Source organism: Macaca mulatta, chromosome 18 (genome assembly GCF_049350105.2).
Source record: "Macaca mulatta isolate MMU2019108-1 chromosome 18, T2T-MMU8v2.0, whole genome shotgun sequence".
Lineage (NCBI taxonomy): Eukaryota > Metazoa > Chordata > Mammalia > Primates > Cercopithecidae > Macaca > Macaca mulatta.
In genome coordinates this window covers 21647681-21668044 of record NC_133423.1, presented here as the reverse complement: position 1 = coordinate 21668044, position 20364 = coordinate 21647681, and the positions used below count along the sequence as shown (strand labels likewise).

Here is a 20364-nt window from a genome sequence, read left to right as displayed (position 1 = left end):
CCAGTCCCCCTTGCACTATACATACTTTAGCACATGGCTCTGATAACATCTTCTGTGGGAAACTTCTCCAACCTACAACCCTGCCTCAGACTCAAGATTCTTCAAATATGTGTGTGCATCAATTCTGAAAAGTTCTTAGCTATTACATCTTTGCACAGTTCTTCATCATGACTCTCCTGTACCTTCTAGAACTACTGGTAGACGTATGTTGTACCTTCTCACCAACTGCCAATTTATTGCATTTTCCACCATTTTGGTATCTGTGTTGCATTCTTGGTAATTTGCTCAGATCTATCTTCTAATTCAAGAATTCTTTTGAGCTTTGTCCAATCTGGTATCCAAATTTGATCTCCACCTCCCATATCGAAGTTGTGTTTTGGGTGGTTCTTTGGAACTCCAACTGTCTTACTTTTCAGTGTTTCATTTCTTCCTCATGATTTCCAGTTCTTTTATAAACTCTTCAGTATTTTTAAAGTCATTTCAAGTGTACATATTTGTTGTCTTCTTCTGACTGTTCTATTATCTCAGATTCTTGGAGGTGCCAGGTTTCATTATTGTGTCTACTGTCACTCTTTCGTATTTTTCTGGTTTGGTTTATAATTTTTAGAGCTCATTTCAGTTAGGACTGGCTGTCCCTATGGTTGTCTAGTGCTGTCTAATGTACTTTTGCTGTGGAATTATTGCTAATGAGTGGTTTTGTTTTGCCTTCTGGATTTTCCCAGACAAAAACCAATTTATATATTGTTTTTGATGTAGAGAATTCCACACCATGTAAATAAAGCATACACCTGGGCTTCAATCTCTTAACAAGGAATGTCCCCTTACCCAGAGTTCCAGGGAGAGAAGCTTCCTATGCCTTCTCTGAGCTGTTGGGGTAGAAGAGGTCTGGGGTAGAAGTAAGAGGTCCTTTCAGCCCATTTCCACTGAAAAAGCAGCTCTTCCAGGGTCCTCATTTTATTCTAGTATCTCAGTTCAAGCCTCCTGGGTTTTTCAGGCCTAAAGTCATGTCCTCAATGCCACAAATGAACATAACTTTCAATGACAGTATCTAGGGCCTGTGTGTAGTCTAGTTTCTGCCACTCCCTACTACCACCAGTAGGCTCCCTGATCGGGTTTTAAGTTCTCAATTATTTCGAACCCATCTATGTATTTAAATCTTTTATTTTATCCACCATTTGTCTTTACCAATTAGTCTACCATTTTTTGAAGCCTCCTTATAAAGACACTTTTACTATGCTTATAACTGTGCGAGATAAGTATTATGAGGAAACTGAAGGTGACCTCCAGTGAGAGAGCCAGGATTCAAACCTAGATTTGTCTAACCTCAAAGCCCTACTCTTTTATTTTTATACCACATTAACTGTCAGAATTGGAATTACTTGGTTAAATGGTACTTGCCAAAAAGATTAAAATATTTTTTAAACTACCACTAATTAGTAATGACTATCAGTTCCAGCTTAACTACACTTTTGCCATCATTTGGTTATTAGAGGTAAAAACATCAAATACATTGTTTTAATTAGTTTGTATTTTCATTACCAGCAAGGGTAAACAGTTATCCATGACCATTTCTATGTTCTCGTGCCATGCTTCCATGTACTGCCTCTGCATGCAGCAGGCTACCTTGGGCAGAGCCCAAAGCATGTGATAAATGAAATGCTATCACAATACAGGTCCTGTCTGAAAAACAAATGGCAACTTATTATCCAGGATCAATGAAGGAAAAAGCAAATTTACTAAAATATTTCTTTATTTGAATAAGGTCAATACCATTTCTTGAATTCCAGCTAGCATCAAATAACAATCAGGAAAAAAAAAAAAGACGACAAAATGTTATCCAATTCAAATTGACAGTGGATAGAAAACCCTTTTAAACTTTAAGTAATGTCATAAAAGAAATATATTAAACAAGCAACAGATAGATCTAAAAAGTTCCAAGTGTGGATTTCACATTAGATCTTATAAATTTAAAAAATCCTCAATATAATCATTTGTTCACTATCTTCTTTTGATAAGCACATGGACAGGGAAAGATAATCACATCTTAATATTCACAACTGCTATTTGTGTTCTTTACAAAAACTGTATCTCTGCAATGCAGTGAGGCAGGCAATCCCTTGTTCAAGTAATTTCTATTTTCCCTAAGTTATCAAAAAGTACAACTGTCTGAGATAAAATGTTACCATAATCACAATGAGGAAGGCAAAAAAGCTTTAGCAGGTCAGGCTTGAAGATGGGAGTTTTCATGGCTTGACCATGAATGATCTTAAGATGATTTCATAAGTTTAAAAGCCATCACGAAAATACTAAAAGCAACAGGTAATAATCTAGAGTCAGTCTGTAGTTGCTCATGAACCAAGAGTTTTAATAAAAAGGAACATTAATTGTAGGTATAAAAGAATCAGTGCACATCTGTTAATGTCATTGACAATAAAAATATATTATCCTCTCAGATTAGCTCTAAATTAACAAAACATCTATTTTTTTTCCACTCCTCATTTTAGTGGTTCTCAGACATCGGTGTGCTCAGAATCTCCTGAGGTGCCTCATATTGAACAATGACATCCCAAAGCCCCACCCCTAAGATTTGATTCAGGTGGTCTGAAACCAGGCACCATGACCCAGATGGTCTATGGATTATACTTTGAGAAACACTGCTATTCCCTTAATACATAACAAAACATTGTTTACTGTTTATGACTTCGTGGTAAAGTTTTAAGCTGAATAAAACATTCAAACAATTATTAGAACACAAATAGGTACATGAAATAAGGGTATTAGCCATTAAGCAATTGCATTTTCCTTTTAAAAGTGGCATCATAAACACAATGACTTACATAAAAACTTTAAAATCAACTTTGTTTTAATCCAAGGCACCTGTAAAACACTTGCTGGTGTGAGAGAAGTGAACAAATTCAGTTATACAAAATAGTACAGAAATGAAAGAATCCTGGCAGTGATTGATTTTTCCACAGAGCAAACCTTTTTGTTCAGAAATGAGCTCCTTACAAAAGTCAATGATTTTGAGAAAAACCAAACTTCAAATAATATGATACACATTCTGCGTGAACTACTTTACTGAGTGATTTTCAAGCAAAGTGTATCACTAAGTATAAAAGATGAAAGGTTCATGCTCGTGCTGTTTCATAACAGCCATCTCCATTTGTAATAAGAATGATGAGAATGATTCCCCTTGAATTTCAGCCCGAAAAATGTATACTGCATAGATCTGGTATTCCTTTAATGCACAGGCACATATGACCATGGACTTTATAATACTGGATTTGGCAGCCTTTTATCTCAGGAGGATTTCTCAAGTTTCATAGTCTACAACTTAAAATATTCTTCTGAAGGTATATAATTTTTTTCATGGAGCAAGAGTAAATTCTGTGATGATGAAGCCTCTGAAACATGAATTTCAAAATGTTAACACTACAAAAGAAAAACGCTAGAGAAGCATTTTCTGTGTTGAAATGACTGAAGTAAAGTAAGTTATCACTGGCATATTCTCTTTCAGTGTTCCAGGATAAGTATCAACATAAAAAGCAATGCGAGACTGTTTGCACACACAGCACTCATTCGGTACGGCTATAATACAGAGTTCTTCAGACAGTCTTTATACATAGATTTTAGGTTGTTAGCCCAATCTGTGAATGACATTTGAGAGCAAACCTAGGGAGGCTTGGAATAATTCAACCGTACTATTTTATAAAATAGTATTGTTTGGAATTCTCTGGCAAATGAAAGACAACCACTCTAGCTAAAAGAGGTAAAACAGTATTTTGAAGGCAGCAAAAATCAGTATAAATCAGCTGTGAACAAAATTAAATTTGCATCTTAAACTGTCATTTACAGACTGTTTCTATAATACCTACAGCTATGCACAAAGACTCTAAAAACTCCTTCCAGTCTGATATTTCAAGGTTAAGTTTACTAACAAGTGCTTCACTTAGTTCTGGCACTAAAAGGAAACAAGTACAAGTAATCACTGTTTTTCAAATTTTGCCTTCAAGAATCTTAAAACTGCTTCTACTACAGCCTCCTTGATTTAAAAGAGTATGCAAATGGTCACTAACCCCAGCCAGCATGAAGTAACTAATGTAAACCAGAATGTAGTGGCAGGTTTTGTAAATTTAAAATATCCTCAGATCATGCAATTTGAGCTGAATTTACAGGCTGTAGTAAATGGGAGAAATGAATTCCTTAAGTTACAAATATAAATACAAAAATTATTTTCATAATATTGACCTGACACCATTGGAATGAAGACATTCAAGAATATGGGCAATCATGAATGAATACATTACCAGGCAAAATACCTATAAAAGTCATTCTCAGAGGAATGTTTCCACTTACAAGGTTTTTTAGGCAAAAAGCAGCTATTAATTTTCCTCTAAACTTTCCTTTAAAAGTGAAATATATCATTGATAAATAGAGGAAAAAAATTTTTCACTTAACATTTTGAAGTCTATTATCCAGATCCTTAAAGCTCTCAAAATATTCTTTGATTTCAAAGGAAGTTAAATTAAGATGAAAGGACTGCAGGCCCAGGCCTTTGATTAGGAAGTCTGACCTCTAAAAAAGACTTTGGTTACAAAATAAACCTGATGGGACTCCTTAATTAGACCTCATATTCTGGGAGGCATGAGGGCAAGTGTGTCTATGTTACACAGGGAAACCTGCAATATTGGAGACTTAGGGGGTAACATTCATATCCAGGGGTTGCCCCCACTTTCTTATTTACCCTCTTACTGGTCAATATTCTGCTCAGTGGCTGTATCATAGTGACCAGAAATTCACTGAAATTTAGACAGATTTACATACTGTGAACAAATTAAAATGTGGTTGTCTTTGCTTTAAGGTTTATTCTTAACTGCAAATCAATGTTTAAACAGTTATTTTATTTAAAAATTTTAATAATTTAGACTATGAAGCAATTTAAATACTTAAATTCCCTCAAAACAACAACATTTTGTACACAAATAGATGATGTACACATGAAAATGGTAGTCAAAAGAACTTTTTGGCAGCTGCTTCTTGCTGAGACCTAGGGAAAAAAAGAAACAAACACTGAAAGAAGGTCTATATACTTAACTTGAAACAGGATTGTTGAAAATTAAAATATCAATGCCTTTTGAATTATACAATGCGTAAAGATAAACACATATTCTATACATGCATTTTATGTGAACTGAAATGAACAGAAATCACAATAAACAATTTTATAGGTGGTGAAAATTGTATTATGAACATAGATAACTTAGTTGAATATTTCTAATTAAACAGATGCAGAAAAATATTGGGTCAAATTTTATCAAGAGACTTACCTATACATGATATAACCAATGAATAATACAGTTTGCACCACAACAAATATAATGAAGTGGACCGTAGACAAACATGATGGAAATGGTGGTAGTTCTGGGCATTTCGACTTTTCATTTGACAGCTGTAAGGCAAATGACTCTCTATTACAGTTAGTCAAATTAGCAGTTTGGAAAAACAAATAAATGTGAAATCTTTGTAAAACTCAGTTTGCTATATAAACAAGTATTTTCATTTTTTCATCCCCCAGAAAACCTTCTATCCCCTTAACTTTTACTGACAACTGTTTTTGAAGGAGTAGGTGACACCGGAAGGCCTCCACCTTTTCACTACCCAGTCACTAACTCACTGCCACCTGGCTCCTGTCCGCATTACGGTATATGATAATGTTACTGTTCCTGATGTCACTGAGGCTAGGGTCACCACAGACAACTCCTCTGGACACTCCCAGTTCACGCTTGCTGTAGTGGTGTGATTATTAACAGCACCCCCTTCACTCTCAAAAGTGTTCCAGGTCAGACAATAAATTACATGGTCACCCTACCAACAAACTACTTGACATATAGAATGGCTTTTTCTCAGTCCTCATTCTCTCCAACCTCATAGCATTCAACATTACTCACTGGTGTTCTGAAAAATATTTCTTTCCCTATTTCCCTGAGTATTCCTTCTATTTTAAGGAGGTAATTAAATATCAGAAACAAAGATTTCATCCAAGTATCCAGAGAGAATGGCTTCTAAGATTAGTTGTTCCCAATATAGTTATATTTGTGGGGCAAAGTTCTTCAGTAAATGGATATGCACAGTATCAATTTGGTCATTGCAACAAAGGCTAAAGTAGGAGAAAAATAACCTCAAACAGAACTAAGGGGACAGATAGTAATGCTTTGGATGAGAGGTCATCATCAATAAGAAAACTATTAAGCCATGTTTGAAAAAAAATGTATATTCAAGGCATATATACAGGAATATAGTTAAGAGAGTTGTCAAAAAATGTAAAGGAGACAAGATTAGAAGCTGAAGACCTAAGTTATCTCCCTCTACTACTTACTAGTTACTGACCTTGGGAGAGTTAATGTAACATTATTACTAATATGTTAGCATATTTTCTAAAGGACATCAAATGTTTTAAAAAGCTTTTAAAAAGATAAAACATGATATAAAATATAAAGGATTGGGATTTCTGCTTCTGGGAAGGTACACTAGGAAATATGTGGCAATCATATCCCAAATATGTCTTACAGAAGACAACTAGCAGAGTCAAAAACAAATCCAACCCAATCCAAGCACACGAAACCCAGGTAAAGGTAAATGACGCTAACAAGATAGCAAGAAATTGCCAGATTATAGAACCTTGAGGAAAAAATAGGCCAAAGAAATACACCTTAGGCGATCCATGGATCAGAGAAGACATTAACACGGAAATCAGAAAATATTTTCATGAAATGATAATACAAATATTACATATTAAAAAACCATAACCGCTATGGGAGCTGTTTACACATGGAGATCTACAATGTATGGGACAATTCTACCTTAAACATTAAAAATAAGCATCAGCATTAACTAAAGGGTTACAAGATTTTCAGTAGAGTGTGAGTTCTTCCTTTCCTAGAGATTATAATTATGAAAGGAAAAGGAAACAAAGTCACCATGTTTCGCTGCACTAAGTTGTCTACGTCCCTCTTTACTGTGTGCAGGTGCTCTTTGATGTCAGCGAAGTGCTGCGCTGTCTCGTAGACGCCTCCGGCAGAGCCAGGGTGCTGCATTCCACTGACCAGTCTGACGGTTTCGCTCATGGAATTTCTGAAACAGAAAGACTCTTGATACAATAAAATCACTACAGAGATTATTTTTTTTCAGTCACAGATCTCCAATACTTATACCTTTTCAAGTTCAATATATTACATCCTTAAAAAAAAAATGGTAAAGAAGTATTTTAAAAACTTGAGTTGTGTTCAAAATTGGAAAATGATTTATAAAACAACATTATGCCTTTATCTTTTACTAAAGGTCATCTAAAAATACCATGTAGAAACTACCACTAGGTAATTTGTGTTAAGACCAATAGTGTAAGTGGATATTGAATATAATGGATGATATTTTTAATGAAGTTGTAATAAATCTTTCTAGGTGTTCAGCTGTACCATAAAGGACTAGTGCCAAATGCAATCATTTCCTATAGGCGCACTCACACACACAGACTTGTCTGCTCTGTAGCTGCATAGATAGATGATTTCACTCATACAGCATACAGCTGGAGACTAATGACTTTGTGACCCTGAGGACAGGGGTCACAATTCTGATTTCCTACTAGTGCCTTCAACAGCTATGGTTTAATTTGGAGGAATAAATAAATAAGTTATCTCATTGGAGTCAAATGTAGTTTAAAAAGTAAGAGCTTTACCAGAAGAAAAAAAAAAAAAAGACTCAAATTACTTAAAAATAACACTATATGTCAGACGGAATGTTAACTATAACATTTAAAAAATTATATTTGAGTTACGTGAGCAGTAAAGACTTAAAAGTAGTTACAAAATATGTCAAGTGCTTTTGAATCAATGTGTTGATTACAATTTCTTTCAATGGCACATATGCCCAAGAAAATCCATGGGGCGCTAAGCTTTTCCACTGAAAGTCAAATTAAGCATAACATTTTAATATAACTAAAATACTACCAAGACCAAACCCCCCAGAGTATATAACGTTGTTACATATCTGCATTTAAGAATTTTGCTTCCCAGAAGCATGAACTTGCTCAGTATAAATGTCTTTTTAATATACCAAAGATTGAGTCACCTAATGCGCTCCTACTCAGTCATTCATTCATTTGCCTGTTCATTCTGCTAACATTTATTTCATAAGTGCTGTGAGCCAGGGAATATTTAGGGATATAAACTTTGAAAAAAAAAAAAAAAAAGAAATACCTGCTCTGCGGACATGCACTGTCTGGGCAGGAAAGCAATGTGAAAGAAGCACAACTTTGTCTGCACGTTATGCACATGTACCCTAGAACTCAAAGTATAATAATAAAAAAAAATAAAATAAAAAAATAAAAAAAAATAAAATAAAAAGAAAGAAAGCAGCACAACTAGAGCTCTACAAAGAAAGATGCATTTAGCTGAGTGTCAAAAAATGAAGAGGAGTCTCTGGGGCTAGAAATGTGGAAGGTGGTCATATTTGGTTTAGGAAACAGGTCAAGTGAAAAGAGGGCTGGACAGAACCCTTGAAAAGAATACCTTTTAAGGGATGATGGAAGGAGAGCAAGTGAAGATAACTAAATGGAAGCAGAGGCCAAAGAACACCAAGAGTAAATGGTACACCAGAAGTCTTGAAAGGGATTTTGAGATGGAGAAGTGGGAAGAGGCATCAGCTGCTACAGAAAAGCTACATGCTTTCTAAGATCTCTTTCTGCTAAAAAAAAAAATTTCTATGATTCCTTAAGAATATAAAAATCCACAAAGAAACAAACCACCCTTTCCATTAAAGGCAAATATTTCCTGTATCTTTACATTTTTTCTGAAGCTAAATCCTAAAGAAAAAGGTCCAGAGGACTAGTTCAGAAACTTGAGCTCAGTTTTTGTATTAACTTATTGTATGCATGACCTTTGTTCTCAGTAAGTGGGAGTCTGCAAGGATTGTTAACTCCTCTAAGAAAGGGATTCTATGGATAATACAACTGGATAGCTAGGATGTCCTGACAACTAGTTACATCTTTAGATGTCCTAGTACTACTGTCAAGTTAAACATGCAAAGCACAAAAGAGTATTTAGAGTATGCTATCCTTCACAGAGGAAGGGTACTTCAGAAAATATGGGCGGGGTGCGGTGGCTAACACCTGTAATCCCAGCATTTTGGGAGGCCAAGGCGGGTGGATCACCTGAGGTCATGAGTTGGAGACCAGCCTGGCCAACATGGAGAAACCCCATCTGTACTAAAAATACAAAATTAGCCAGGCGTGGTGGCAGGTGCCTACAATCCCAGCTACATGGGAGGCTGAGGCAGGAGAATCACTTGAACCCAGAAGGCAGAGGTTGCGGTGAGCCAAGATTGCACCATTGCACTCCAGCCTGGGCAACAAGAGCAAAACTCCATCTCAAAAATAAAACAAAACAAAAACAAAAACAAACACACAAAAAAAGAAAAAGAAAACAGGTATATACAGAAGAAATACAGGAAGAACAAACCAGAAGCTAACAGAATTGGTTACCAAGAGGGAATGGGTGGGAAAGAGCTGGAAAGAAGGGGAGAATGGGAAAGTGGTAGCAAGGATGAAGAAGCAATATACACATGCTCTGCCCCTTAGAATCATAGTATTCACATACCCAAAATACAAACAATTTAAATCAACCAGGATATAGGAGGAATATAAGCATTAACAAAGAATCTAACTGGATCCTAAATGAGTAACATCAGCCATAATGAAAGGAGTAGGGAAAAAAAGAACTACACGAAGAAACTATCTGGAAAATAGTATCTGGGCTGGATACTGTAAAGCTAGAGATAAAAGGAACTTTACATAAACTTGTCAAAAAATGTCTTTCTCACAGGGATATGAATTAACAATTTGAAACCACTTTGTGTGTACGTATGTGCATACTCAAGTGGAACCAATAAGTAAATATGTTATAGATACAGATAGTAAGAACCAGGTTTCTCCCTGATGGCAAAAGAATTTTCAAATAAGACAAGAGGAAAAGTTAAAAATGAACTCTGCAGCATTCAGTCCAGCCAGAATCCAAAATATCTGCATAATCTCATGGTTTAAGACAAAAACAGGTTGACAGACATGGAACTACAGACTCATGTACATGCATGGGTTAGTATACATATATATATTCTCTAGCTCTGTCCACGAAGAGGTCTAGAGATAACGGCACCATGGTAGTAATGAGCACACCTAGTGCCCAGAGGTTGGTTTTCTTTTTTTCTTTTTTATTTCCCATAGGTTATTGGGGTACAGGTGGTGTTTGGTTACATGAGTAAGTTATTTAGTGGTGATTTGTGAGATTTTGGTGCACCCATCACCCGAGCAATATACATTGCACCCTATTTGTAGTCGTTTATCCCTCAACCCCCAACACCCTTCCCCCGAAGTCCCCAAAGTCCATTGTATTGTTCTTATGCCTTTGTGTCCTCATAGCTTAGCTCCCACGTATCAGTGAGAACATACAGTGTTTGGTTTTCCATTCCTGAGTTACTTCACTTAGAATAGTCTCCATTCTCATCCAGGTCACTGCAAATGCCATTAATCCATTCCTTTTTGTGGCTGAGTAGTATTCCATCATATATATATATGTATGTATCTCTCTCACAGTTTCTTTATCCACTCGTTGATTGATGGGCATTTGGGTTGGTTCCATGATTTTGCAACTGCAAACTGTGATGTTATAAACATGCGTGTGCAAATATCTTTTTTGTATAATGACTTCTTTTCCACTGGGTAGATACCCAGTGGTGGGATTGCTAGATCAAATGACAGTTCTACTTTTGGTTATTTTTTTCCTAGTATTTATTTATTATTATACTTTAAGTTCTAGGATACATGTGCGCAACGTTCACATATGCATACATGTGCCATGTTGGTGTGCTGCACCCATTAACTCGTCTTTTACATTAGGTATATCTCCTAATGCTATCCCTCCCCTCTCCCCCACCCCACAACAGGCCCCAGTGTGTGATGTTCCCCTTCCTGTGTCCAAGTGTTCTCATTGTTCAATTCCCACCTATGAGTGAGAACATGTGGTGTTTGGTTTTCTGTCCTTGCGCTACTTTGCTGAGAATGATGGTTTCCAGCTTCATCCATGTCCCTATAAAGGACATGAACTCATCTTTTTTATGGCTGCATAGTATTCCATGGTGTATATGTGTCACATTTTCTATCTATCACTGATGGACATCTGGGTTGATTCCAAGTCTTTCCTATTGTGAATAGTGCCACAATAAACACACGTGTGCATGTGTCTTTATAGCAGCATGATTTATAATCCTTTGGGTATCCCTTCCTTACACTTTACACAAAAATTAATTTAAGATGGATTAAAGACTTAAATGTTAGACCTAAAACCATAAAAACCCTAGAAGAAAACCTAGGCAATACCATTCAGGACATACGCATGGGCAAGGACTTCATGTCTAAAACACCAAAAGCAATACAACAAAAGCCAAAATTGACAAATGGGATCTAATTAAACTAAAGAGATTCTGCACAGCAAAAGAAACTAACATCAGAGTGAATAGGCAACCTACAGAATGGGAGAAAATTTTTGCAATCTACTCATCTGACAAAGGGCTAATATCCAGAATCTACAAAGAACTCAAACTAACTTACAAGAAAAAAAACAATCCCACCAAAAAGTGGGCAAAGGATATGAACAGACACTTCTAAAAGAAGCCATTTATGCAGCCAACAGACACATGAAAAAATGCTCATCATAACTGGCCATCAGAGAAAAGCAAATCAAAACCACAATGAGATACCATCTCACACCAGTTAGAATGGCAATCATTAAAAAGTCAGGAAACAACAGGTGCTGGAGAGGATGCGGAGAAATAGGAACACTTTTACACTGCTGGTGGGACCGTAAACTAGTTCAACCATTGTAGAAGACAGTGTGGTGATTCCTCAGAGGTTGGTTTTCAAATACCTTTTTCAAGAAAAAGGAACCAGGGCTCACTGAGGGCAGAGAAAATACAAGATAACCCTAGAAGATAGTGCAGTATCATAAATTTTTTAAATGCTCAATAAAAGATGGGGGCTTGTTGAGAGAACAAAGATGACAACATGAAGGAGCTCAGAATGACCATACCTGAAACGATCTGAGCAGCAAAATAAGTAAGAGTGTTGGATTGTAACCTATGGAATAAACATCCATGAGTCTGTAGTGATCTAAATAAATAAATGGGAGAGAAAGGATGGTTGGTCCTGACAGCAGAATTCCAATGAGCAAATGTAGAGGGAATTATAGAAATATAAACATCAGGGCCAGGTGTGGTGGCTCACGCCTGTAATCCCAACACTTTGGGAGGCAGAGGCAGAAGGACCGATTGAGCTCAGGAGTTTGAAATCAGCCTGGGCAACATGGCAAAATCCCAAATCCAAAAAAAATAGAAAAATTAGCTGGGTGTGGTGGCATATACCTATAGTCCCAGCTACTCCGGAGGCTGAGGTGGGAGGATCATTTGAGCCCAGGAGGTTGAGGTTGCAGAGAGCTGTGATTGCACTACTGCACTCCAGCCTGGGCAACAGAGCTGGACCCTGTCTCAAAAAAATAAATAAGCAAATAAATAAAAAATGAAAAGAAAAAATAAAGTCAGCATTTGGCAAAAACCACATTCTTGTTTCAGGCAAGAAACATCAATGGATGCTAAAATGAATGAGCAGAAGTTTGAAATGGATACTTACATAGTCTCAAAGTACCTTCTCCAAAATATTAACCACAAAGGGAAATACAGTAACTTTAAAGTAGATAGCGATAGGAAACCACCATAACCAAGTGATCATGGCCAACATCATCAGTAATATCTTATCAATCTTATATAATAATATATACACTACATATTATATAACATATACTATATATAACATATTATATATAATATCTTATCAAAATGTGGAATTTCCATCCAACCAAACCCAAATCAAAAGGTATTAACTGATTAATGCTCTTGGAAAATGTCAAGGTCATGAAAGACAAGGAAAGATGGAACTACTGCAGACTGCAGAAGGCTAAAGAGAAAAAATCACTAAATGTAATGTGCGATTGTGGATAGGATCCTGGAATAGAAAAAAGGCGTTGGTGGAGAAACTGATAAATTTTGAATAGCTCATTAATTTAGTTGATTGAACTGTATCAATGTTAATTTCCTGGTTCTGACAATTATATCATGGTTATGTAAATTAGAGGAAGATGGGTGAAGGATGTACAGAAACTTCCCATACTATTTTTGTAGCTTCTGAGGTCTAAAATTAGATCAAAATAAAAAGATTTTTTAAAAGGTTGTGTTACATGATCCAGTCTATTTCTAAAAGGATTCTATTCATTAAACTATTTGAAGAGCTAAACTATTCATTTAGCATCATAAATATTTCAATGAGTTCACATTATGAAGATTTTTTTAAATACAAAGAGAAAAATTGAAGAAATATAAATTTGCAGTTGTAAGTTAAGTGCCTTTAATCTCTAGATATCAGATAGAATCACCTTCTGTTTGATCTAACTCTGTTTAATTCTCCAGTCCTAAAGAACTCACCTTGACATTCTTGTTTGTCAAGGGTTATATAGGTTGGGACAGTGCTCTAAAATGTTAGGTTATGGAAACATGACACTTTGGTTTGTTATCTGTGCTCCAGGCATTGAAAGCTGTTAATTATCTGCATAAGTCAATCATTCTCATTAGAAATTTACTGTTCAACATTCTAAGGACACAATTATCTCCTCTCTGCTCCAACTCTGTCCAGTCTCTCTGACAGTAAAAGACGGGAATGAAAAAGAGGTAGTCACACATACTACATTCAAAATGGTTTCATTTCATCAAAAAGAATTTCCTGCATCGGGTCTGCTTCTATTACAGTCTTACAATGCTACACATATTTATTCCCCTAGTACTTTTCATAAAATTGTTATATATTACTTCATATTCTTTTTATATTTTATAAATATAAGAACACACCTGGCTCTGTCAAGTAACTGACAAATCTCCTATCTTTTTAAAAGATCCCAAAACCATTTTTTCTTTTCCAGCTCTGAACAATTAAAAACTTTAGACATGTTTGCAGTTTTTAAACATTAAAAGTTGCTGTATTTATGGTCCCCTATTTGCAGAATGAATCTAGAACAGGATTCTTACCCTCATGCAGAAATCTTACAATATACAGTACTTGCACACCTAAAGTCACAAATTTAGGATACAAAAATCACATAACACACAGACACTACTTTTACATACTTACTTCATTTCATTTACTTGTCTCAGAATCTCATGCTGAGTTTTCACAACAGTATCCAGTTCTTGTTGAGAGATCTGGAGGAAGAAACAATGACGAGCAAGCTGAATAATCCACATTCTATGAGCACATAGTACAGTAGCCCTTCTTCTTTACTTCCCTTCCAGCAAAGGGTAAATGAGGCACATGTGCATATTCTGCAAGCCCACCTGCCCATGCTGCCCGGGCATTCCTGCTCCTCTTTTAGAGATTTCCTCTGTTAAGGAAGAAACATATCTTCTCTGTTCATCAAGAATCATATCTAACTGCCGGTTCAGCTGCTTGATTTCAAGATGAATACGATTTTGTCCTTCAAAGACTTGTCTTAGCTCTCGATCTCCTACACTCTCAAATATTTCCTCTGCTGAAAAGGAAATAAATAAAAATGATCAGTCACCTACACATACGTAAGTTTCAAAATACCGTAAGTGACCAAAGCGCCAACATAGAGCAAAATTAGAACATCATCATCAGAGTGGTACAATCTCCCAAACAGAAAACAGGCAGATAATTGATTTAATAATGATTAAATTATTTGTTTTCTGCCATTTCAGGTGATTGAACACTTATTATAAACTGGGTTTAAATTATTTAAAAATAATTTTTCTTAGAAAATCTCAGAAGGGATCAAAACGGCTAACCAGATGCAGGTAGTATGTGCCTCCTCCATGGAGAAAAACCAGAGTAGTAAGTAGATACTTGCATTTCAAATAGATTGCCTAGGAGAGAATGCTAGGACTCATCAGAGAAGAAATAGGAAGCAGCAAAATAAGTAAGGAGAGAGGCTGAGGCAGCTTGCCCAGCCAGGAGCTGACTGAGCACCAGAAGAGGCTCCTAGATGATGGGAAACAGTAAGAGACAAAACCTCAGGCCCCTGCAGTCCAAAATGGGCTTTTATGATCCTGGCTACAGAAGAAACTCTTGGCCCACTAAGGCCTTGGGCTGGACATATGGAACTGCCTAAATATGGCACAGAGATGTTGCTCCATAAAGGGAGATCACTTGGAATCCCACAGGCATTCGAGCCTAGAACAGCTCCAGTTGGGCACTACTGCTGATAGCCTAGATACCGGGGATCTACAGACATGGCTGCAGCCACTGCAATGTTCCAAGGAGAGAAGGGGGGACACACTGGTCACTCCTATGCACCCCTAGGAAGGTTCCTACTGCCTTGCTGAAGTGTGCTGCTGATACTGAGACATGAGCAGACGGCACTTCCCACAGCTTCTTGTCCATGCTGCTTGCCTGGGAGGGACCCTACCCTCTCTGGTCCCAGACCCAAGGTGAAATATTGAGAGTTTAATGGAAGGTTGTGCCCCACCCTCAGGATATGTTTGGGCTGACAAGGCTGTAGCTACCACCTGGCCAAGGAGAGACAGGGAAACCAGGCTCTTCTATGCATATCTAGGACAATACCCACTGCCCTGCAATGGACTCTTGTGAAACAGATGTGGGCAGACTGCACTCCTTAACAGTTTCTTGCTCATGACACCTGGCTAGGAGGGTCCCTGCTCTCCCTGGTCCCAGGCACAAGGCACAGTTTTGAGAATTTCATGCTGAGCTGTGCCCTGCTCTTAGTGCGAGTTCAAGTTGATACGGCTGCAGTTGTTGCCTGGCTAAGGAGAAAAACTAAGAAAATAATTGATGAAAGTTTCCCAAGTCTAGCAAAAAAGTTAGATATCCAGATACAGGAGGCTCAGCAATCCCCAGAAAAATATACTGCAAAAAGGATTTCACTACAGCATATTATATTCAGAATGTCTAAAGTCAATGTGAAATAATTCTAAAATTAGCAAGAGAAAAGTACTTAGTCACTTGTAATGGAAATTCCATCAGATTAACAGCAGACTTTTCAGCAGAAACCTTCCAGGCCAGAAAGGAATGGGCATTCTCAAAGTGCTAATAAAAAGAAAACTGTCAGCCAAGAATTTTATATCCTGCCAGAATCAGCTTCATAAATGAAGAAAAAATAAAGCCTTTTCCAGACAAGCAAATGCTGGGGAAATTTATCATTACTAGACCAGCATGACAGGAAATGCTCAAAGTGGTCTTAAACATGGAAACAAAAGGTCAACATTCACCATGATAAAAAGAGAAATATAAAAGTTCTTATAAAACAATCACACATGAGGAAGATGTAGGAATCAAATGGTAACATGACAGAATTTCATCAAATGACAAAGACAAAGATGGAAAAGAAGAAAGGAACAAAGAATTTATAAGACAACTTGAAAATAATGAACAATATGACAGGAACAAAGCCTCCTATATCAATATTAACCTTGAATGTAGATGGATTAAATGTTCCACTAAAAGATACAGACTGGTAGAATGGATTAAAATACATGGCACAACTATATACTGCCTACAAGAAACTTACCTTATCCATAAAAACACACATAGACTGAAAGTAAAGAGGCGGAAAAAGATAGTCCAAGCAAATGGAAACCAAAAGTGAGCAGGAGTAGCTATACTTAGATAAGACAGACTTAAAAAAGAAAAGACAAAGAAGGTTATTATATAATGATAAAGAGATCAATTCAGCAAGAAGATATAACAATCCTAATTTATATGCACCTAACATTAGAGCATCGAAATTCAGAAAATTATCACTAGACCCAAAGAAAAAGAAAGACAGTAATGCAATAATAGTGGGAGAATGTAACACCACACACACAACACTAGATAGATCGAGACAGAAAAATAACAAAGAAACATTGGGCTTAAATTGGACTTTAGACCAAATGGACTTAGACATTTACAGAACTTTCTACAATAACTATGGAATATACATTCTTTTCACCAGCACACAGAAGACTCCCCGACACAGACTACATATTAGGCCACAAAATAAGTCTTAGCAAATTTTGAGAATCAGAATCATATCAAGTGACTTAGACCACAATGGTGTGAATCTAGAAATCAATACTAAGAGGAACTTCAGAAACTAAACACACACATGGAAATTAAACAGCATGCTCCTGAACATTCACTTTGTCAATAAAGAAATTAAGACATAAATGTAAAAATTTCTTGAAGTGAATGAAAATGGAAAAACAACACACCAAAACAGCAAAAAAAGCAGTGTGAAGAGGGCAGTTTACAGCATTAAATGCCTACATCAGAAAGTGGAAAGATCAAAACAATCTAACATTATACCTCAGGAAACTAGAAAACCAAGAACAAACCAAACCCAAAGTTAATAGAAAAAAATAAATAACAAAGATAAGGGCAAAGCTAAATGAAAGAGACAAAGAAATTAATAAAGGATCAACAAAACAAAAAGCTGGTTCCTTGAAAACATAGACAAAATCGATAAACCGCTAGCTAGACTAGGCAAGAAAAGGGAGACGATCCAAATAAACACAATCGGAAGAAAAGGAGACATTACAACAGATTCCACAAATATACAAACGATCATCAGAAACTATTTGAACAACTATACGCTCACAAACTAGAAAACCTAGAGGAAATGGGTAAGTTCCTGGAAACATACAACTTTCTGAGATCGAAACGGGAAGAAACAGAACTCCTGAACACACCAATAATGAGTAGCAAGACTCAATCAGTAGTAAAAAAAAAAAAAAAAAAAAAAAAAAAAATCTTAACAGCCAGGACTAGATGGATTTATAGCTGAATTCTATCAAACATATCAAGAAAAACCAATTCTCCTGAAATTATTCCAAAACTTTGAGAAGAGAATTCTCCCTAACTCATTCTATGAAGGTGGTATGACCCTGATACCAAAACCAGACAAGGCCACAAAAAACAGAAAACTACAGACCAATATCCCTGATGAACAAAGATGCAAAAATCCTTAACAGAATACCAGCAAAACGAATCCTACAGCACATCAAAAAGATAATACAGCACGATCAGGTGGGATTTATCCCAGGGATGCAAGAAGGGTTCAACAATACAAAAAATCTATATATATGATACACCACATAAACAGAATTAAGAACAAAAAACATGATCATTTCAACAGACTCAGAAAGGGCATTCAATAAAATTCATCATCCCTTCACGATAAAAATCCCCAATGAACAGACCTCAACATAATAAAGGCCACATATGACAAACCCACAGCCAGTATCACACTTAACAGGGAAAAGTTGAAAACATTCCCTTTAAGAACTGGAACAGGATAAGGATGCCCACTTTTATCACTTTTATGTGTAAAAACATAATACTAGAAGTCTTCACCAGAGCAATCAGGCAAGAGAAGAAAATAAAAGGCATTCAAACTGGAAATGAGAAAGTAACATCCCTTTTCACTAATGATATGATCTTTTATCTAAAAAACCCTAATGACTTCACCAAAAAGCTCTTAGATTTGATAAAGGAATTCAGTAATGTTTTAAGATAAAAAATTAATGTATAGAAATCAGTAGCATTTTCATATACTGATAATGATCTCGCCAAGGACAAATCAAGAACGCAATTCCATCTACAACAGCTGAAAGAAAAATAAATCACCTAGAAATACATTTAACCAAGGAGGGGAAAGCTCTCTATAAGCAGAACTTCAAAACAACAATGAGAGAAATGGTAGATGACACAAACAAATGGAAAAGCATCCCATGCTCATGAATTGGAAGAAATCAATATTATTAAAAGGACCATAATGCCCAAAGCCATCTACTAGTTCTAGACACTCCCTATCAAATTACTAATGTCATTTTTCACAGAATTAGAAAAAAATTCCTAAAATTCATACAGAACAAAAAGGAGCCCAAATAGCCAAAGCAATGCTAAGCAAAAGGCATAAACCTGGAGGCATCATATTACCTGACTTCAGATTATACTACAAGGCTAAAGTAACCAAACCAGCACAATACTGGTATGAAAACAGACACATAAGTCAATGGAACAGAACAGAGGACCAAGAAATAAACCCACAGACCTACAACCAACTTATCTTCAACAAAGTCAACAAAAATATATACTGGCGGAAAGACACCCTATTCAATAAACAGTGCTGAAAAAATTGAATAGCTATATATAGAAGAATGCAAGTGGACCCATACTTCTCACCATATGCAAAAATTAACTCAAGATGGATTAAAGATCTAAACACAACACCTGAAACCATACAAATCCTAAAAGAAAACTGAGGAAAGACTCTTCTGCATATTGGCCTAGGTAAAGAATTTAGACCAAGTCCTCAAAGGCAAACACAAGAAAAACAAAAATAGACAAATGGGACTTAAAGCTAAAAAGCTTCTACACAGCAAAAGAAACAATCAACACAGTAATCTAACCTACAGAATGGGATAAAATATTTGCAAACTATGCATGCAATGAAGGGCTAATATCCAGAATCTTCAAGGAACTCACAACTCAAGTGAAAAACAAAAAGCCCATTAAAAAACTGGGCAAAGAGCATGAACAGATATTTTTCAAAAGAAGACACACAAGTGGCCAACAAATAAATGAAAAAATGCTCAACATCACTAATCATCAAAAAAATCCAAATTAAAACCACAATGAGATACTATCTTACATAAATCACAATGGCCATTACTAAAAAGTCAAAAGACAACAGATGTTGTCAAGGATGTGGAGAAAAGAGAATGCCTGTATGCTGTTGGTGGGAATGTAAGTTAGTACAACCTTCACAGAAAATAGTATGGAGAATTCTCAAAGAACTAAAATTAGAATTACCGTTTGATCCAGCAATTCCACTACTCTACTGGGTATTTACCCGAAGGGAAAGAAATCATTATATCAAAAAGATACCTGCACTCATTCATTTATCGCAGCCCTGTTTAAAACAGCAAAGATATCGAATCAACCTAAGTGTCCATCAACAGAGAACTTGATAAAGAAAATGTGGCATGTGTGCATATATATGTGTGTATATACTATAGACTACTACTCAGCCATAAAACAAGAATGAAATCATGTCTTTTGCAGCAACATGGATGGAACTGGAAGCCATTATCCCAAGTGAAATGACTTAGAAAGTCAAATACCATATATTTTCACTTATAAGTGAAAGCTAAACAATGGGTACAAATGGACATATGGAGCAGAATAACGGACCCTGG

The 20364-nt window shown here is 36.2% G+C and overlaps 1 protein-coding gene across 2 annotated transcripts in view; it reads right to left on the bottom strand.

Moving 5' to 3' along the window:
- Window positions 1-1732: 1732 nt before the first annotated feature.
- The window catches only part of LMAN1 (lectin, mannose binding 1), a 32379-nt gene continuing 13747 nt past the window's right edge, over window positions 1733-20364 (bottom strand). Inside the window, exons 9-13 of one of the 2 annotated variants that reach the window (XM_015122057.3) lie at window positions 14482-14672; window positions 14279-14349; window positions 6978-7131; window positions 5328-5449; window positions 1733-5047 (exon numbers count right to left, since the gene is read on the bottom strand). In XM_015122057.3, coding sequence (XP_014977543.1) covers window positions 5011-5047; window positions 5328-5449; window positions 6978-7131; window positions 14279-14349; window positions 14482-14672 — 575 coding nt within the window. In that variant the 3' untranslated portion in view covers window positions 1733-5010. 2 annotated transcript variants of the gene reach the window in all.